General features: G+C 40.3%; 2 protein-coding genes across 15 annotated transcripts in view; one reads left to right on the top strand and one right to left on the bottom strand.

Annotated features, from left to right (window-relative positions):
* LOC307034881 (alpha-2-macroglobulin-P-like) overlaps positions 1 to 9,434 on the top strand; it is a 47,067-nt gene extending 37,633 nt beyond the window's left edge. Inside the window, exons 28-34 of the mRNA XM_079673808.1 lie at positions 135 to 350; positions 1,058 to 1,176; positions 1,878 to 1,968; positions 2,122 to 2,190; positions 2,333 to 2,438; positions 8,983 to 9,024; positions 9,146 to 9,434. Coding sequence (XP_079529934.1) covers positions 135 to 350; positions 1,058 to 1,176; positions 1,878 to 1,968; positions 2,122 to 2,190; positions 2,333 to 2,438; positions 8,983 to 9,024; positions 9,146 to 9,168 — 666 coding nt within the window. The 3' untranslated portion in view covers positions 9,169 to 9,434. The remainder of the gene's footprint in view (positions 1 to 134; positions 351 to 1,057; positions 1,177 to 1,877; positions 1,969 to 2,121; positions 2,191 to 2,332; positions 2,439 to 8,982; positions 9,025 to 9,145) is intronic.
* Positions 9,435 to 9,436: 2 nt separating this feature from the next.
* phldb1b (pleckstrin homology-like domain, family B, member 1b) overlaps positions 9,437 to 20,095 on the bottom strand; it is a 137,996-nt gene continuing 127,337 nt past the window's right edge. For 12 of the 14 annotated variants that reach the window (XM_079677767.1, XM_079677776.1, XM_079677769.1 and 9 more), the window contains 5 exons: positions 17,347 to 17,493; positions 16,336 to 16,555; positions 15,083 to 15,168; positions 14,897 to 14,926; positions 9,437 to 12,065 (listed from right to left, as the gene is read on the bottom strand). In XM_079677767.1, the coding sequence (XP_079533893.1) occupies positions 11,925 to 12,065; positions 14,897 to 14,926; positions 15,083 to 15,168; positions 16,336 to 16,555; positions 17,347 to 17,493 (624 nt within the window). In that variant the 3' untranslated portion in view covers positions 9,437 to 11,924. The remainder of the gene's footprint in view (positions 12,066 to 14,896; positions 14,927 to 15,082; positions 15,169 to 16,335; positions 16,556 to 17,346; positions 17,494 to 20,095) is intronic. The other 2 variants (XM_079677779.1, XM_079677772.1) reach the window with 1 other exon arrangement.

Raw genomic sequence — 20,095 nt, forward strand, 5'->3', positions numbered from 1 at the left:
ATCCTATAACTTTTTTTTTTTAAAAGTGTAATCCTGATGTAGTGTAGATCTCGATAAAAACCTATTTTAAGGTTACATTTAAAACACCTTCATACCAACATTTCCATTCCTCATGTAACCTCTCTGGCCCTCAGGACACGGTGGTGGCCCTCCAGGCCCTGGCTAAGTACGGCGCGGCCACCTACAGCGCGGAGGGCAGCACGGCGGTGACGGTGACGTCTCTGGGAGGCCTGAACACAGAGTTCAGAGTGGATCAGAGCAACAGGCTGCTGTACCAGGAGCAGAAGCTGAGCGAGGTCCCCGGAGAATACACCGTCAGGGCCCAGGGCCAGAGTTGCGTCATGGCACAGGTACGGGGCATGGGTGTATAAAGAAAACTGGATACTGTGTCGGAGGAGGAGGGGACTCCTTCAGTCCTATGAGAGTGGCGCATGGAGCCCAAATGGTCTGACATTTTGCTCTCGAGAGCATCAAATGACCCGTCATGCCTGCCTGTCGAGAGCAAAGTGCCCGTATGTACGCTCATAAAGCATGCGCACTTGAGTTCTCCTTAAGCCCCGCCCCCGATCTCCCACTATCTGCTCAGTAGAATGGAGAGAGAAAATCAAACTGGATTCAGGTTTTAGCGCATTTTACACATTTAAAAACCCTAATGATTCAAATAGGGGCTATACAAGTGCTCATACTGGTTCGTTTATTTTAATTTTTTTTTAATTATCCACTGATTTACAGAAGTCTCTTTCCCAATTTAAGTCAATGGGGAAAAGTAATTTTGGGCCCAATGATGCAGAAGTTGTAGAACCATAGTTGGGCCACTACGAATATTTGCAGGAGCGTCCAGCGCACTTGGGTACTGGGGTCTTGGTACGGGGGCCTCGAAGGACGAGAAAAAAAAGAGCCTCGCAACACAAAGGGCTAAAATTGACTGAAATACAAAAGTAAAAGGAATATATGATATTTTAATCCAAAGATGTTTTTTTTTTAAGTTACTGAAATATTTGATCAAAGCGTATTGTTCCTTTGTACTGTGTATTGACTGTGATGACCTGTCTCTCAGATCTCCATGCACTACAACATCCCCCCTCCCCCCGACTTCTCTGCCTTCAACATCACCACCAACACCATGACCAAGTGCAACATCAACAGGCCGCAGCTCATCCTCTTTGTGCATGTCAGGTACAGTGTGTGTGTTTGTATGTTAGATGTAATAGAGATTGGAAACATTTTAGTTTCAGTAATACAGTGAAGGAAATAATCATTTGATCCCTTGCCGATTTTGTAAATTCACCCACTTACAAATAAATGAACAGTCTATAATTTTAATGGTAGGTTTATTTTACTAATGAGAGACAGAATATCAAAAAGAAAATCCAGAAATGTACCTCGTACAAGAGATATAAATTGATTTGCATTTAGCTGTGGGAAATAAATATTTGATCCCCTTGCACAAACAAGGACTCTGGCTCCCACAGACCGCTTACAGAAGTCCTTTTCCTTTTAAAAAAAGACTCCTAATATCAACTTGTTACCTGTATAAAAGTTACCTGTCCACAGAATCAATCAATCAGATTCAAACCTCTCCATCATGGACATGTTTTGCAAGGGGATCAAATACTTATTTCACACTTTTAAAAGCAAATAAATGTTTATCTTTTATTTAATGTCAATTTCTGGATTTTCTTTTTCAAATAATAATAATTTCCTTCACTGTATGTGTTGGTTGCAAATATTCAATCATACCAAAAAAACATCTCAATGCTCCTTGAACTGTAAAATACAAAAACTGTGAACAGTTAGTTATCGTGTGTTGTGTGTGTGTGTGTGTGTGTGTGTGTGTGTGTGTGTGTGTGTGTGTGTGTGTGTGTGTGTGTGTGCAGGTACCAGGGCAGGAGAGAGGAAACCAACATGGTGATAATCAACATCAAGCTGCTGTCTGGATACATTTTGGATAAGAGCTCCCTGGAGCTGGTAAGTTCTTCCACTGAATGGCACATATTTACCGTAGATACTTTAATACACATGTAATCTGTGCTAGTACTATCAGACTGTAGCAAATTCATACTACATAATATATTTTTATATTTGTGTATACTGATGGCTGTGTTCTGTGCTTATTTTTAGCTGAAGAGCGACCGCTCAGTGAAGCGTGTGGATCTCGACGAAGGATACATCAACATCTACTTAGACGGGGTAGGAAGCACTGAATGTGTGCCTCAAAGACGCATGAATTCATCCTTTATTTTGTATCATTTATTTAAACCATTACGACCTGTGTGCAGAGCTTGTGATAAAGTAAATAGTAAAGTATGAGTTTGTTCTTTTGTGGTTGCAGTTGAAAAAGGATGAGATGCTGATATACAGTGTGACACTGGAGGAGGATGTTCCTGTCAGGAATCTGAAACCAGCTGTGGTCAAAGTCTACGATTACTACCAGACAAGTAAGAGCTTCATGGTTACTTAGTTAGTAATGTATGTGATGCTCAGTTTCTTTTAAGGTGGGCTAGGTAATTTTGGAGAAGCCAGCATTAATTTGAAAATACACAGCCGGAAAAAATCTGCCACTTCCTTCAGACTTCTTTACAGAGCCCCTCCTCCAACACACACTAACGCGCACATGACCAATGAGGGCACGAGATAAGTTTGTGCACAGATGGAAGGGTGACAGGCAGGTAGGCCATCCAGTTATTTTTAGCTGGGCCAGCTAAAATGATTGGTCGTGCTTTTTACAGTACTACGGCTTCCACAGATGAAATCTTTTTATGGATTTGTTGTCAAAGCACTTAACCCTCTGGTATCACTATGGACGTTTTTGTCCATATGGGTCATTTTTCACTTTCCATTTTGCAATAACTTTGGTTGTGTTGTTGCAAATGGCCTGATTTTTTCTCGATCTATTTTGGAATTCCAATTTCAATTTTTTAAATTGACTACGCAAATTAGTCATTCGAGACAAAAATGTCCACCGCAAAATACTTTGATAAAAACATTATATTAAAATGTTATTTTCACAACTTTTTTGGGTTCAATCTTGAAAGCAACTTCCGCCCTAATAGAAAATACCAAAAATGTAATCATTTTCAGGATTTTAACCCTTTAAATGCCATTTTGAAAACATATACACATATCTGGTATCACTTTTTTTATAACAGTCTTGGATATGTCAAAGATTAGCAGCAAAATTTATTTTTTTGCATTATTAGTTTTTGCACAAAATCAGATTGAACAAAAAAGTTACATATTAGTCATTCGGGACAAAAATGTCCACTTCCAAAAACTGCTCTAAAATGACAACAGATTAATATCTTTTCAAACTTTTTGGGGTTAAATCTTTCAATCAACTTCAGTCCTGATCAAAAATACCAAATGTTAAATTATGTTCAGGATTTTAACCCTTGAACTGCCAGTTTGAAAACATGAATTTGCGTTTTCTATGAAAAACATGCAAAAAAAGGCAGTTATTTTCCATATAATAAATGTTGGGGGGGGTCGTCTTTTTTTTTTATCACAGTCTTGGATATGTCAAAGATTAGCAACAACATTTATTTTGGTGAATTATTAGTTTTTGCACAGAATCAGATTAAACAAAAAAACTCACACATTAGCCACTCGTGTCCCATCCACTCGCATTATAACCACATCTTTTGATCTCTCTGCCATACCGGTATAAAATCATGCATTTTGGAATGTCAGGGTTTTATATTGGAGGAAAATAGTTCAATTTGTCCTTTTTATTCCATATCACCAGATGTGACATTTTACCATTGAATTACATGCTTGTCATTTCTTGGTTTCTTTGCCTGTTGTATAATGGGGCCCTGAAAGCCATTGGAATACATGTATGAAACTAATATGATAGGTGTGTTGGTATGGATGTGGAAGAGTGGTATCAGCTGAGAAATGTGTGTGTGTGTGTGTGTGTGTCTGGATGTACAGTGTGTGTGTACAGAGACAACAATATACAATAGATTTAGTTTACAGCAAGTCGCAGTTTTCGCCTCATATCTTTCTTTCTTTCTCTCTCTTTTTCCCTCATTCCCAAACTCATACACACTCGTACATATTAAACCTCCTTATACCTTGTGTGTGTGCAATGCATGACATTAAGGATTTTTGGGAGATGGCCCTGTGGGCCATCTAAGCTAATTTACAGATGGCCCTGAGCCCAATAGAGATTGCCCTGAAAAATGCGCGCGGACGAAATAGCACGAAGGGTCTGGGGGGCTTCCCCCTAGAACATTTAGATTTTTCCAGGTCTTCCTGTAGATGCTGTCTGGTGCATTCTCTAGACTGAATTATAAGATGAACCAGCACAATATTATATTGTACAATTTCAATTTTATTCTTCATTTCACTTGTTTGTTTGCTCTTGTTTGTTCGCTTGCATGCCCTGCATAGCTATAAGAAATACTTAAGTTGTTGGTCAATACACTTTCCATCTGATGAAGGCAAATGCCTTCCCAGATGTAAAAAAGTAGAAAACATTACATTCAGTTGTAACTGCCAAAACAAACATTATTTATACTATTATGGCCTTTGTTAAAAATGTTTGTAATGTTATCTACTGTAAGTTGGTCGAACAAATGCCTCCTCATCCGGAAGCTAACCGAGCAGACCCGAGCAGCAGTCGAGAGGAGCCGAGCGCATCCGCGAAGCATACAAAATGGGGACGTCGGAGTTCCCGTTAGCCGGAAATCTAAATCTCTTCGGTCACAATAATTTCCCTTTAGCGCAATACCGCTTCAGTTGCGCCACTTATTTGACAGACAAGAAGAGTATGTGACAGACAAGAATAGTCAATTATAATGTCTAACACTTAATGTGGAGAAAGAGATGTCCTGTCTGGGTTGATTGTGCGTTGATCTGTTGGTAATGCCTCGGGGTTCCGGTGGGCATGTAAACAAATGCATAATGCTGCGCTATACTTTGTGGCCTCACCCAGTTGCATAGCGACACTTATTGTTTAGGTGTCTTTTAATAAGCAGGTAGTCCTATCATTAGCTAGAACTAGCTGGATCTGATCGATATGGACATAAACGCGAGTGAAGTCTAATCTGACGGGAGAGAGAGATCAGCTGCTGCTGACAAGTCGACACGCAGCTCTGCATGATCACATGCAGCAGTGAGCGGACACAACTCACACTTCAGGTTAGAATATCACACGTAGCTATTTTAATTACCTCTCAAACTACCTAAACTAGTTATAGATATGTTTAGTTTTACTGTCGGGTCACTCATTACTGATCCGCGAGCTGCTGGCATAATAGATTGCCCGATCGGGCAACCAGCAGGTGAGGCTTCATTGCCCGAGCTAAATACTAGATGGCCCCGGGCCATCGGGCAGTCCCTAATGTCGAGCCCTGGTGAGATCCACACCAGATTCTCCTTCTCAGGGAGTTTCTGTTTCAGAGGATGAGTCCTGCAGCTGAAGTTACGGGCTGCATGAGACCTCTTGTCCCACAGAGAAGCTCCTCTTCATCTTACTGCTTGTTGCGTATCACAGGAATGAAATGACCATCCAGCCAAACTACACATATTTGAAGCTTTGGCTTTGCAGCCAGGTGTTTTTATTTACTTCAAGGAGTGTATGTATGGCTGTGTATGTCGGTTTGCTAAAGAGACATTATCAAAGGACTTTGAAGTTCTAAACCATTCAAAACATCGAGGTCAAGCTGGGTCAAGATCATACATCAGTTTACCTCAAAGACACATGAAACAGCACAAATGAAAAACAAAACGCAATGAGAGCACACTTAGTCCTGTCTCATTCTCACACACAATCATTCACACACACACAAGGTATAAGGAGGTTTAATATGTACGAGTGTGTATGAGTTTGGGAATGAGGGAGTGAGAGAAAAAGAGAGATATGAGGCGAAAACTGCGACTTGCTGTAACCAAATCTACTGTATATTGTCTCTGTACACACACACACACACACACACACACACACACACACACACACACACACACTTATTTCTCAGCTGATACCACTCTTCCACATCCATACCAACACACCTATCATATTAGTTTCATACATGTATTCCAATGGCTGTCAGGGCCCCATTATAAAACAGGCAAAGAAACCAAGAAATGTCAAGCATTTAATTCAATGGTAAAATGTCACATCTGGTGATATGGAATAAAAAGGACAAATTGAACTATTTTCCTCCAATATAAAACCCTGACATTCCAAAATGCATGATTTTATACCGGTATGGCGGAGAGATCAAAAGATGTGGTTATAATGGGAGTGGATGGGACACGAGTGGCTAATGTGTGAGTTTTTTGTTTAATCTGATTCTGTGCAAAAACTAATAATCCACCAAAATAAATGTTGTTGCTAATCTTTGCCATATCCAAGACTGTGATAAAAATAAAAAAAGCCGACCCCCCCCCCCCCCAACATTTATTATATGGAAAATAACTGCCTTTTTGGGCGTGTTTTTCATAGAAAACGCAAATTCATGTTTTCAAACTGGCAGTTCAAGGGTTAAAATCCTGAACATAATTTAACATTTGGTATTTTTGATCAGGACTGAAGTTGATTGAAAGATTTAACCCCAAAAAGTTTGAAAAGATATTAATCTGTTGTCATTTTAGAGCAGTTTTTGGAAGTGGATATTTTTGTCCCGAATGACTAATATGTAACTTTTTGGTTCAATCTGATTTTGTGCAAAAACTAATAATGCAAAAAAATCAATTTTGTTGCTAATCTTTGACATATCCAATTACTGTTATAAAACAAAAAGAGCCAGTCACCAGATATGTATTTTTTGGAAAATAACTAATTTTCTCTGTTTTCATCATGAAAAAAAACAGCGGTTTCATGTATTCAAAATAGCATTTAAAGGGTTAAAATCCTGAAAATGATTACATTTTTGATATTTTATATTAGGGCGGAAGTTGGTTTAAAGATTGAACCCCAAAAAAGTTGTGAAAAAAACCGTTTACAGTTTTTCTCGATTGCTAACACACATTTTCTTTTAAATTGCTCAGTTTCTTAGAACACTAAACACAATTCACAAAAACACACCCAAAGTGCAAAACACCTCATTTCTCCTGCTAAATTAAGAACTGCACTCAAAACTACATAAACACTTACCAAATGCAAACTTTTGCACCAAATATAACACACTTCATTCATAATACTAGTGTTTGACTACCCAACTACACACTGCTGAGCATAATCTAAAGCACTTTCATCTTTTAGGGGCTATGCTCTGTACATAGAGGTTTCTGCAGAGAAAGATTGCTTGAGTACACAGAAATACAGTAAATGAAGAAATACAAATAAGTTGTTGAAAATATAACATTGTGCCACATGCATCTCAGCACATAGTTACTATGCTTCGGATCTCTCTAAGTGTGATGGCATTGTTTGCCAAAACCCAGTTTGTAACTGCTGCTACCCGTGCCTCATTGAAAATCCTTAGCCTTCCACCTGCACCTCTTTGTTTCTCAGTCCTTCAGATAAACATCAAAGATATAGTGGTTGGTCAGTGTCTGTGTTGCATAAAATTTACCACAGTACATTGTGCAGGACTTTTGTACAGTTATAGTATGCAACATGCCAACAATTCAATTACAGTAATGAAGTAAATACGTCTCACACAACAGATATAAGCACTGATATATCATGAATTATGCAGAGCTCAGCTAAGAACTGGTAACTAACCTGTTTTCAAGTCTAAGGGTCCGGATTACAGAGGCAACACTACATCGGCTTAGATTAGGTTGAACCCTCTGTCCAGCCTCTCGCATCGTCAAACCATGGTTGATAACGTTTCATTTCATTAGAGTACTCTTCGTCCTCCTCTCACTCTCACCCACCTCTTCCTCCTCCTCTCACTCTCACCCCACCTCTTGCTCTTGCTTCCATGTTGGCTTCCATTGTTGCTGTAAGAAAGTACTCACCCGTGGTCTTTTTATAGTGCTAACATCCTGATTGATGAGCCAACAATTATGCTATCAGGTGTTTGGTCAGGTGGAACGTGTTTCTTGATGATTGGTCCATGTGTGAGGCATTTTGAATATCAGTGTTTTAAATCAGCTAACACGTGACTTCATGTCAGATTCCTGTGTCTTACGTGGAGAAACGTGTGCAGTGGTTTGCAAAAAGTGCCATGTTGATTTGCACATTTTGTGAAAAGCTGAAAACGTGTTTAGAGTTTTGGAGATTTGAGCGTCAGTTAAAAATAATTGTGCTTTATGTATCATTTTAGTGTGTTAGCAATCGAGAAACTGTAATATAATGTTTTTATCAAAGTCTTTTGCAGTGGACATTTTTGTCGCGAATGACTAATTTGCGTAGTCCAATCGAATGATACCGGAGGGTTAAGATATTCATTGCTATCGCGATGTTAAGAGCATTCCTTGGAATATAACAAGTGTATCTCGAGCCGGTTTCTCAAACTTACCTACCCCACCTTAAGTTAACTAAATGTACGGAAGCCCTGAGAGGCAAGATTTATTATTATTTATAATTTTTTCCCCTTGTGATCCATTTTATAATTTGGATTTTTATTGTTTTCTCGCCTGTCTTTGAGTCAAGAACACTTTATAGAAAAGGTATGCTAAGAAAATCTTTCTAAGATAAATAATATTAAAATGTTGTCATTTGTGAAAACGAGTTTTGCCAGGACGATTTTTCATCTTTTTCGATCCACAAACAGATTTTTTAACTAAAAGCACTTCCAAGCACAGGGAGCATGTACCTGAAAGAAAACATGTCTGATTCATATGGATCACTTCCCGCCTCTTGAGCCCACAATAAGAATAAGAATAACAACAACAAACGCATCCTAAAAATAGTTTATCCTGGCCAACTTTTAATTTGTCACAGATGAAATAGGAACTTAAAACATTTTCCTAAGTCATAAAAACAAATTAAACATTTTATTACTAACTTCTCATGGCTTCCATACAACGACACAGTATTTCCTCCCTCGTATTACTCACAGCTGTTTCTGGTGATATTTGCAGGTGATGAGGCGGTCACTGAGTACTGCTCCCCCTGTGCAGAGAGTAAGTAACATTAAGATCTGTGATGACTTCATTCTTGCTGTTGTGCCAAGTGGAATTCAAAACTAGGGTTTCTGTAAGTGTCGTATTGAAATAGTAAATAACACAAAGTTTTCTCTTCCAGGTGACGTCATCAACGAGCTGTAACTCACTTGGCAGAATCAATGCGTCGGAGAAAGAAACTTCTAGATGTTCATTTTTTTTCTTAGACTGTCTTCATTTATTTTTACTCATTTGAACGGTTTTAGCTTTGTTTTATTGAGTGAATTCCACCATTTTTTAAACATTTTCTTTTTTGTTTCTACTTGCCGATCCATTGTCCTGTAACTGTTGTTAATGAAGCAATAATCAGTCTCTCCTGGACACTGGAACCTACACATTAAAACCCGCTGAGTTGAAGAACAGCAAACAGAGATTGTGTAATAGTTCTGTTTTTAATAGATTTAACAAAATCCATATTATTCATACGTGAAAATAACGCATGAGACATACAGGGTACCAATAACACAGTATGGTCCGAGTATTGTGTGTGAGTATGTGAGAAACAGAAACTATTTTCTAGAAAAGTACAGTCTCATGAGTGATAGGTGTGTTACTGTGTTCTGCTGTACCAGTAAATGCAAAAAGGTAGATTGATACATCACTACCATACAATTTTCAATGTAACTGACCGACAATAAAATTTCTAAAATGACAAAAATAAGTCACAATTGTCTTTTTCATACAATACCGTTTCATTTCAATAGTAATATTATTTTTTTCATTCAGGCATCCTCTTTACAGTATATTTAGTTTTCTTTCTTCTGGACATAGATTACAACTAATGTATATACCAGCTACTATCAACAGACCTGATTTAACAGCCTTGCCAGTGTTGAATAGTTTGGTTTGCACGTGGTAACTGTGCAGTGTACGAAGCCCAGAGGCCAAAGAAATGTTATTTTATCTGGCATTTTTTTTCCCTCCCCAACTTCATTTCAGATATTTTTAAAATCATATGAGAGAGAGAAAAAAGATTATTTCTTATTTATCTCTGGGGTTCCGTAGAAGGGGAAGTAAAGGCAAGGGGACAGAATATATTAAGGTATTTTCACTATTCTTAATAGTAAACGTTTAACTATCTCAGGCACCACAACCATAAATGATCGTTAAACGAAACGCGAGTTCCACATGCTCTGAAAACCAGTTTGTCGTCTGATTCTACAAAACAAACGGCATCCGGAATCTGTTTACTACAAACCGTCTATAGACTCACAACGTGATGATCGACACTTGACGACAGTCTTTTAAAGCTGGAGATATTTTTTTAATCCGCTCTCATGCATGCAAGCCTCCACTCAGGGAGGATTCAAAGCAGGGGTCTTTATCACTTCCAATTCAGTGAAGTTAAATAAAAGTTGACTGAACAGTTTTGTTAGTTCAAACGACTACGATCAAAAAAGGCTAATTATATATTTAAAAATAGTCAAATTAATTTCCAGGGGGTTTGCATCATATCACAAGTTAACTTACTTTTGGCAAATATTGTTATTTGTAAAAATAACAGTGTTTTTTGTTTGATCTTAAGACGGTTCATTAACAGTTGCAAACGATGCACAACCCATAATGGCCGCAATCAATTATCTGTGACTTCCCCCATCAGTTTCAGTAATGCCAGTGAACTAGCTGCCATGGATGTATAAAGAGAACTGGATAAAGCTTTGGAGGCGGGATCACTTTATCCGGGGTTTTGGACCAATAGAGCGCTTGAGTTTGTGTTAAGCCCCGCCTCCAGTATGCCAGTCTTGTCTAGTCAAATGAATGGATAGGGAAATAAAGCTGAATTCTTCTTTAAGCACATTCGTTTAGACCCTGATGCTTTAAATAGGGGCTATTCAGGTGTTCAAGCTGGATAGTTGATTTACCTTTATTTTTTTCCCAATGCAAATCAATGTGAAAATGTATTTTTTGGCCCATTGACATCACAGGAAGAAACTGTAGTACCACCATTCGGCCACTTGGAACATCTCCTTAACGTCCGGCTCTCGTCCCGGGGGCTTAGCCGATTCCCACTGCACTCAGGGCCTCTGGTATATCTGCCTGTAAGGATGCTAGAGGCATGCTAACTTTCCACATACGGCCTTTACAGCATTAATGCGATTGTAGATGTCAACACAAAGTCAAGGCACAGTTCAGGATTAGTCCGTATTGTTGATCCTGTGGTGTCCTGTAGCACTGCACTGTGTGGCTTTAGGCTGGCAATGATGATGATGTGAAGAAATTGGATGTAGCTCAGGATCCCTGATGCTGCACCGGGTGTAGTATTAGCAGCATTCAGGTGAAGTGAGCGGTGAGCATATATAATGTTTCACGTAGAGTCGACTAAAATCATTTCCAGGTCCTGTTGACTGACTTTTTCTCACATTTCATTCACAATAAGATTCTTTCAAATATATTTCTAATAATTCATTAACTCTTTTCAATGCGGATTATTTTAAACTCTTTCTGTCTTAACTAAACGTACTCATGATGGAACACTCAAACATTGGCATGACGTCATTTGGCAATATTCTCTAAAAAAAAACAAAGAAAGAAATGAAAACAAAATACAAAACGTTCGACAAATAGTAACTAAAAGGTCTCCATTTGGCAATATAGAAAGGCTTTTTAAAAGTCTTTGACAGGTTTTGGTTTATATACAGATGTGTGTGTCCCCTCCAAGGGCTCCCTTTTTCAATCCGAGCTGAATCACGTAGAAAATGTGGAAGTGAAAACGTCTACATAGTCAAATAAAAGTGTGAAAATAAAAAGTAACAAACAAGGCGTTGTGTCCGCCAGAGCGGCAACAGAAGTGTCTGTAGAGTCTGTGGGGGGGGAGGGAAGTGGGGGAAGAGTCCCTGCCGAAACGGTCCGCACTGTGTGTCTCAGTTCATGAACTGTGTGTATCCCTCGGCTCCCGTGACGATCACGTCCATCCAGATCCTCATGGCCTCCGCTGCGGGGGCCACCATGTAGTACAGCCGGTCGTGGGTCTTCACGCAGAACGTCAGGGAGGGGTTCGGACTCTGGAAGAAGGAGAGAGAAAATACAAATTAGACCTTTAGTGGTTCAGAATAGAATTCTTTGTTATTCAGGACTATAAAATCAGTTGGGTTTTCGTCTAAATTACATGGATTGGTTGAGTATTGGATTCTGATTTGGAAGTTTGAAAAAAAAGTCTGAATTTGTTTGGATACCCCTAACAAAAAAACACAATTTTATACTTTTCTAATACATATTTTTATATTTGTGGCACCCACAAACATAACGGGAGTGGCTCAGTCTGTAGGGGATTGGTCTTTGGACCGAAGGGTCGCCGGTTCACGTCCCGATAGGACAAAAAAAAATACGGAGTGCGGACTGGTACTGGAGAGGCGCCAGTTCACCTCCTGGGCCACTGCCAAAGTGCCTTTGAGCAAGGCAACTAACCCCCAACCGCTCACTGGCGCCGGCTAGACTGGCTGCCTCCCTCCGCTCTGACCTCTCTACTGTGTGTGTAATGTATGACCTGTGGACGCATGTGTGTGTACGACAGAGTGGAAACTGAATCTTCTTCATTTGGATTCATGATGGCTACACTGTCTCCAGTAAAGAAAAGAACAAGGAAGATGGTCCAATATATGTGAAGAGGTTAAATGACTAGAGGACAGTGAAAATCAACAGAAGAAGACAGACAGGAAGTGAGCTCTAACAGGAACACTATGGGCTCTGGCCGTGTTTAGAGACTGGATCCTTGCCTAGAAAATGTGAACCGCTTGGACAGAAAACTTCGATCAGTGCTGCCGCCATTTTAAGTTACGTTGCTATGTCGCAGTTCCAGCCGTTGGTATGCAGTGGAGTATTTTAACTTGCTGAAGCAATATGTTCATTTTTAAACGATATTGTGAGTCAATTAATTGGTTTATTATGTCATGTTAAAGGTGGGATAATGTGCAGCATTGGGATCCTGGCCACCCATGTAAGGATCTCTTACATGATACATTTCAACCTTAAAAACATTAACAACAATAAATCAATTATGAAAAACCAACACTTGGCTCTGGGACTGAAAAGTAAAGTATGACAGACACATCTGTATTCAATTCAGCCCAAAATACGAGCATTAATACAAGAATACTTATGCTGTCGAGTTTTTGTCAAAAACCAAGCAGTCCAAGATATATGAATGTCAACAATCCATATGACAAGTAAACTTTTAAGGGTGTCTTCTGCATTAAACTGGTGTTTTTAGAGGCGAACCACCCATCCTACTGTACAATTGATTTATTCCTTACACACATGTTACACTCTGCATCATTTTCATTCTAAAGTGTCATCTTTGTGTCTAAGTGCCTCAGACTTTATAGTCTCTCTCTGTAATGTGACATTGGAAGTGACAAGTATAATCAAAGTTGCAGAGTTGATCAGAGCCACACAGTGAGGCAGAGTATCGCGACAGGCCAACACACACACACACGATGAGGAGGCAGCAAAGCTTTATGTGTGAGGCTCAAGACAAGCAGCACTCAGCGTGGATCATAAAGAACAGAAATATGGCCGAGAACAACACAGAGACGTTTCTTTGAAAAAGAGTTGAAGGAAGAGAGAGCACTAATGGTTCTGTCAAACCCTAAATAAAATCTTTTTTGGTGTTCTCATTACCCAGATTTTCAAGCAAAGTCTACCTCAAGATAGAAATGATATGTATTACGGTAACTGTATCTCCTTTAAGCCTTGGGAGGCAAATTAAAAAATATATGGTTTTTGATTATTTACATATATTCTACATGCCAATTGCTTAATGTTGAAACATTTTCAATTGTATTGTATATATGTTTTTATATATATATGAAAACAAAACGATTACACATTCCTAATTGAATACTTGATTTTAATTGGTCAATTCGGATATTTCAGAGGTTGTTAATACCTGATAACACACCACTATATGTGGCTGTGTATTAAGCAGGCTCATCGGGCTTTGTGATCACCCTGTCCGTATTCTTTTTCCATAATGAACGCCTTGCTTCACATTATCCCTTAAATACAAATCTATCTATACAATCACCTCATTCATACCTCCCCATATTGCAGTGGACCATACCGATTTGATTTAACGTACTGTTTCCTTATTTTATATCCCTAAATCTTATAATTGCACATATGTTGTACTGTTGGAGGAGCCTGGGGTTTAAGAGTTTCAAAACTACCAGCAGCTATTGTGCATATGACAATAGAGCCTATGAATCTACACACTTTAAACTCTGAGACAGGAAACAGAAATGATCATTTAAGTTGTTGAAATTTAAAAGGCTGAAATCATATGTGGGTTTTTCTTTTTTGCACTTTAAACAAAGGGTAATCTATGGTGTTAGCATGTGACTTTGTTATTGTTGGCCTTAAAATGTATTTCAATCAGCACTAATCTGATTATTTTACTCCTATTTAGAATATAGGGTAGTGCCCTCTTGTGTTAAAATGTAGTATTACAACAACTGCAACGCAAATAAATATCCTAAAACAAACAAAACTTACCCGCCTGTGTTTTTATTTTCACCTGTTCCAAAAGATCATCCATGAATTTAAAACAAATGACAACTTTTTCTCATTGGCCCGTAAAGGCTTCCATACCTCGTCTATCAGCAGGGACTTTATAAAACTAGTTTACACTGGGAGAACTGGGATGGACAAAGGGATCAAACAGGACTGAACACTACATTTTCACACAAGACTAAGGCTTGTGTCTGCGTTAACACAACACAGATCTGAACCATGCATCATCAGGCTGTTTCACTCCATCACAATACACAGTGTTTGGTTTGGACACCCAGGGTTCAGTTAGGGGTAAAAGGGAGAGAACAGAAAGGCTCATACATACACTGGTCATATTCAAGTTGAAAAATCCCTTCTGTGACAGCAGCCGGCCAAAGCAAAAGCACAAACCGAGGAGAAGAGAAGCAAACGGCAGAATGTGCAGAGTTTTAAATGAAAGAGAGTGCATGAGGAAAGCAAATAAAGTGTGAAAATAAATGAGGAAAGCTGTCAGAGTCCATCCACTACAAACCTTAGTGGCGCTGCGGAGGTGGTCGTAGTACACCTCTTCTATCGCCTGGAAGTAGATCACTCCCTTCAGCTTGGTCTCATGTTTGTCTGTGGGAGGGGAAATATCCAAGACTTAAACACATCGGCAAAGACAGACTTCTCTTGGGTGTCACCTAGAATAACACCGTTAAAAGAAGGGAGGAATCAAACTTTGATCATGACCAATTTATGGTTGCCGATGATGGATGGAAAATGACAAGCGCAGCACTTTTTCCCCGTGTTTTCAAACCGATGGAGCTCTCATTGTATTTTAGACTTGCCTGCATTCTTACGCTTCTCTGGTACATCATTGCAGTTTGTTTCATCAGCCACTGCAGAACTGCAGTGAGGAACCGGTGGGGAACTCAACAGCCGTCTCTACCTCCAGGCACAAACACTCCACAAGCCAACTTAAAGAGTAGTAGGTAGAAAACACGGCGCCTCATTTCCAGGAATAACAATTTCCTTTTAATACGCAGCCATTATCTGTTAATGACCTCTTTAGCATTCAAACAGCCCTGCATTAGCATCTCATTTGGCTTGCATCTAAACTCCCAGTGTGCTTAGCGTGGATTAGCTCGTGACTCGTCGCCTCTCGTTGTTCAAGGTCAACAGACAAGGGTGAGCGGTGCATCTCAATCAGCCTCCTCAGAGAGCGCCGCGCTGCGAGCATTTTAACTAGCGGCGGAGTAATCTCAGCACACCTCCTCACCCCGGCTCGCTTTCAACAAGGTACGCTTTAAACAGCTTGAAGCAGAACCTTGTGAGGACTTCAAAGGGCCGAGTGGAACAAGAGTCCCCGAGCTGGAGCAGCACATTACAGTCTGCTGCTGCCACTCGCACACCTCACATGTTAAATGGGAAGTTTACTGCAGATACTCGAACATGTTCTGACTTTTTTAAAGTCTTCCTTAGATATTCATTCATATTCCACAAGGGGCTCAGAGTCAATGTTAATCAATATTCATTGAAATTAAGAGAAAAACTTTTCTTCCTTTGGAACAAGCTACTTCATCATTATTCAACAATTTAAAAAAAATCTTTAAGAGCAGATATAGTATTATACACCAGACAAAAAAACGACTGTTTCCACCAGGCTGTCAGGATGCTGAACTCTCACGGTTCCCTCCCACCTATCCCCCCTGCCGCCATTGGACCTGGATTTGAACAGTAAATCGTCACGGTAACGACCCCGCAGCACCGAGTATCCTCAGTATGTTCCTCCTCACTTCTTACCGACATAGTAGGAGAAGGTCCTCTTGAGGCGGTCGAAGACGAACCAGCGCTTCTTCCAGGACTTGATCTTCCCCCCCATCTTCACCAGGTAGCCCTTGCACATCTTCTCGGTGAGGATGAGGTGGTAGCAGGTCTCCACGCTGTGGCCCGACGCCTCCACGTGGGAGCGAAGGTCGAACTCCTCCTTCCTGATGGGCAGGTAGCGGGTCATAGGACGGGCCTGAGGGGAGCGAATACACCACAGTGCTCACGGTTAGAGAATGTATTCAGAACTGTGCTGCTGGACTCTTAACCCCAAAGTAAAGAGTCTGTTTTCAGTTTGAGCTGTGCTCCATTGACTCACAGTAGTGAAAGTCTACTTCTCACACTCTCCGACTTTATATAATAATGTACTACTTCTTAGATCTCTTATTGCTGGGTTTAAAAAACAAAAGAGCTTTAACCACAGAAGAGCAAGAGGGCCACATTTGAAAAGTGATTTTATTTTTGTTCTGAGATTATAATCAGAATTCTGATTTAAAAAAAAAAGTGTTTTAAAACATTTAATTTAATTTGCTTTTGTTGTGTTTTTAAACTAATTCTCTAAATGTTTTTATTGATTAATTATTGCTAATGTTTTTTGTTTCCTGTACTTTCACATGTATTTGATTAAAAGACATTTCATTATATAATGAAATGTCTTTTAATGGTCTATTTATTCTTTTTTAATTGCTGCTTTTGTATTAGTTTTTGAGCTAAAACTCTTGCAAATGCTATTTAAATACATATTATTATTATTATTATATATAGTAATTCAAAATTTAAAATTGTGATCCATCGTTACACATATGAGTACTGTATCTTTAATTGTTTGCATCTTTTTTTTTTTAATAGAGATTTGTTGTTTTGTGACGTCCTGGGTACCTGGGTAATCCAACTTGAATAATATTGAATACCATTAACCATTACAACCTGAAGCTTGAGTTCAGGGCTCTTTGTCCCCTCAGACTCGACCCCCTCTTCCTCACTGACCTGAGCGAAGTTCTTGGCCCTCATCTTGACCTCCCGCTCCACCAGCTGCTGCCGGTGGAAGGTCTCGTCCTGCAGCCTCTTCTCTGCGTCCTCCCTCCTCCTCCTCTCCTCCTCCAGCATCTGACGGCGAGCCAGGCCCTCTCGCTCCTGCAGGACAGACAGAGGGCTTCATTCAGATGTACTTTAGACCCATGGAGGGCTTTGCACAGCATGCAGCTGACAGCCAGAACTCAGCAGACCTTCATGTACATTTCTCTGTGAGAGCTGCTCCGCCTCTTTGACTAAAGCAAAGGTGCTCTTGGCTATTTGGTAAAGTTAGAATGAAAGCGTAGACAGGAACACACACTTGTTTATTTACATCATATCTACATGCAGAGACCTGAAGGCAACCAGAGGCCTGTACTACGAAGCCGGATTTTGGCTTAGCGAGCTAACTTCAGGGTAAACTCGGGGTTTCCGGTCCTACGATGCTGGTTCTCTTCTTAAGGGGCTAGATCTCAATGATAACTTATGCTGAGCAGCTAATACAGGTTAGGTTGCAGGCAAAAATCAACTGACTGTGTGAACGTGAACATTAATAGAATATCACCTCCCATCTTCAGAGCAATCTGACTATTATAACATTAGCATTAAGAAAGCTTAATTAAATATCTGCCACAACATAAGTAACCGGATCAAAGTAACATTACGTAGGCTACTGTCCGCGGCACTGTGAGTGCAGATGTCGATGTGTCCCATTATCATTCATATCACATCATATATCACATCATAATGCATCATATATTTCCTTATCTGAGTCAGCTTCTTGAGCCGTATCTGGCCGTGCAACACTCAGTGTCACATACTGTATGCAGAAGTATTATTTTAAACAACACATTAAGTTGACGAAACACTCGAGTCAAATGTAATTAAAGTCAGATCGTGTCTTAGACGGGGCAGTGATATCATAAACCTGTTAATGTACGCTTTCAAACACTTTTTCTTTTCTTTTACCAGCTGTATTCACCTTGCAGGTGCAGCTATGTGGCTTTGATCCTGGATAAAGTGTTTAAGTCTTGGATGTTTAAAGTTTAACGTCTTCATATTTGACTAATATTAAAGTGAACTTTTCATTCAGGAAGTATGACGCTGCGCTGTCAGTACGCTTCTCCATGTTTGTGATTGGTCAATAGGACGGTCCTTAAAATTGAAAGTCGGAAAGTCTAAGCTCCAACCCCCAGAATTCATTCTATTAGTCAAGAAAACTCTTCTGGTGAATTGTTTCCTCAATCTGACAACATTTACCCCTCCCTCATCGACCTGCAACATGTACCCCTCCCTCATCGACCTGCAACATGTACCCCTCCCTCATCGACCTGCAACATGTACCCCTCCCTCATCGACCTGCAACATGTACCCCTCCCTCATCGACCTGCAACATGTACCCCTCCCTCATCGACCTGCAATATGTACCCCTCCCTCATCGACCTGCAACATGTACCCCTCCCTCATCGACCTGCAACATGTACCCCTCCCTCATCGACCTGCAACATGTACCCCTCCCTCATCGACCTGCAACATGTACCCCTCCCTCATCGACCTGCAACATGTACCCCTCCCTCATCGACCTGCAACATGTACCCCTCCCTCATCGACCTGCAACATGTACCCCTCCCTCATCGACCTGCAACATGTACCCCTCCCTCATCGACCTGCAACATGTACCCCTCCCTCAACGACCTGCAACATGTACCCCTCCCTCATCGACCTGCAACATGTACCCCTCCCTCATCGACCTGCAACATGTACCCCTCCCTCATCGACCTGGAAGTGTAGCCTCAGTTGCAGCACCGTGGCTGCTGGTGTGGCAGCCCAGGTGGATGAGGGAGGGGTACATGTTGTCAGATTGAGGAAAGCATTCACCAGGAGAGTTTTCTTGACTAACAGAATGAATTCTGGGGGTTGGAGCTTAGACTTTCCGACTCTCAATTTTAAGGACCGCCGATGATCATGATTGGTCAAATGTTGCTAACCCCGCCCCTTTCATGTGAATGCGCACTCAGCCGGACAGAGAAACCCTGGCTTGAGTTACCGAGTTGATAACCAGCGTCGTAGGACCGCTTAGCGAGATCTCGTTTGTCAGGGTTAGATAACTCAAACATGTCCAGGGTCTGTTGAACTGGATTCGTAGTACAGGCCTCTGGAGGGGAGAAATACAAACAAAATTGTGCATCGTTGTTTATAATACAGTCCTGAATTTGACTTTAAGAAATTCGTATTCATTCATCTGAAGTGACGTCAGAGACTAATGACGGCAGCAGCGATGGATCCGCTCTCAGTGAGCTCTCACAGCTCTGTAGGGACGTTTGTTTGGAGTTTGAACGGATACAGTTTATTTTCATCATAGATAAATCTGACAATTTGTTTTGGGATTCATCGATTAATCAGACTAAAAAAAAATATGAAAAATGTGCATCCCAGCCTCTCAGATTCCTGGGTGATGCATGCAATGTACTGTTCTGTCCGTTTAAAAGCAACAAATATTCACCTTAACATGTTATGAAAGCAGGACATCTCCATATACAGTAAGAGAAAACTAACGGTTCTGATATTTTTGCCAGAAAAATTACTTTCACAATGAATCTGTCAGCAAAATGGGGGGAATTTTGGTGTGTGTGTGTGTGTGTGTGTGTGTGTGTGTGTGTGTGTGTGTGTGTGTGTGTGTGTGTGTGTGTGTGTGTGTGTGTGTGTGTGTGTCAGTGTGTTTTAG

Source organism: Notothenia rossii (assembly GCF_949606895.1).
Source record: "Notothenia rossii genome assembly, chromosome: 4".
Taxonomy (NCBI): Eukaryota; Metazoa; Chordata; class Actinopteri; order Perciformes; family Nototheniidae; genus Notothenia; species Notothenia rossii.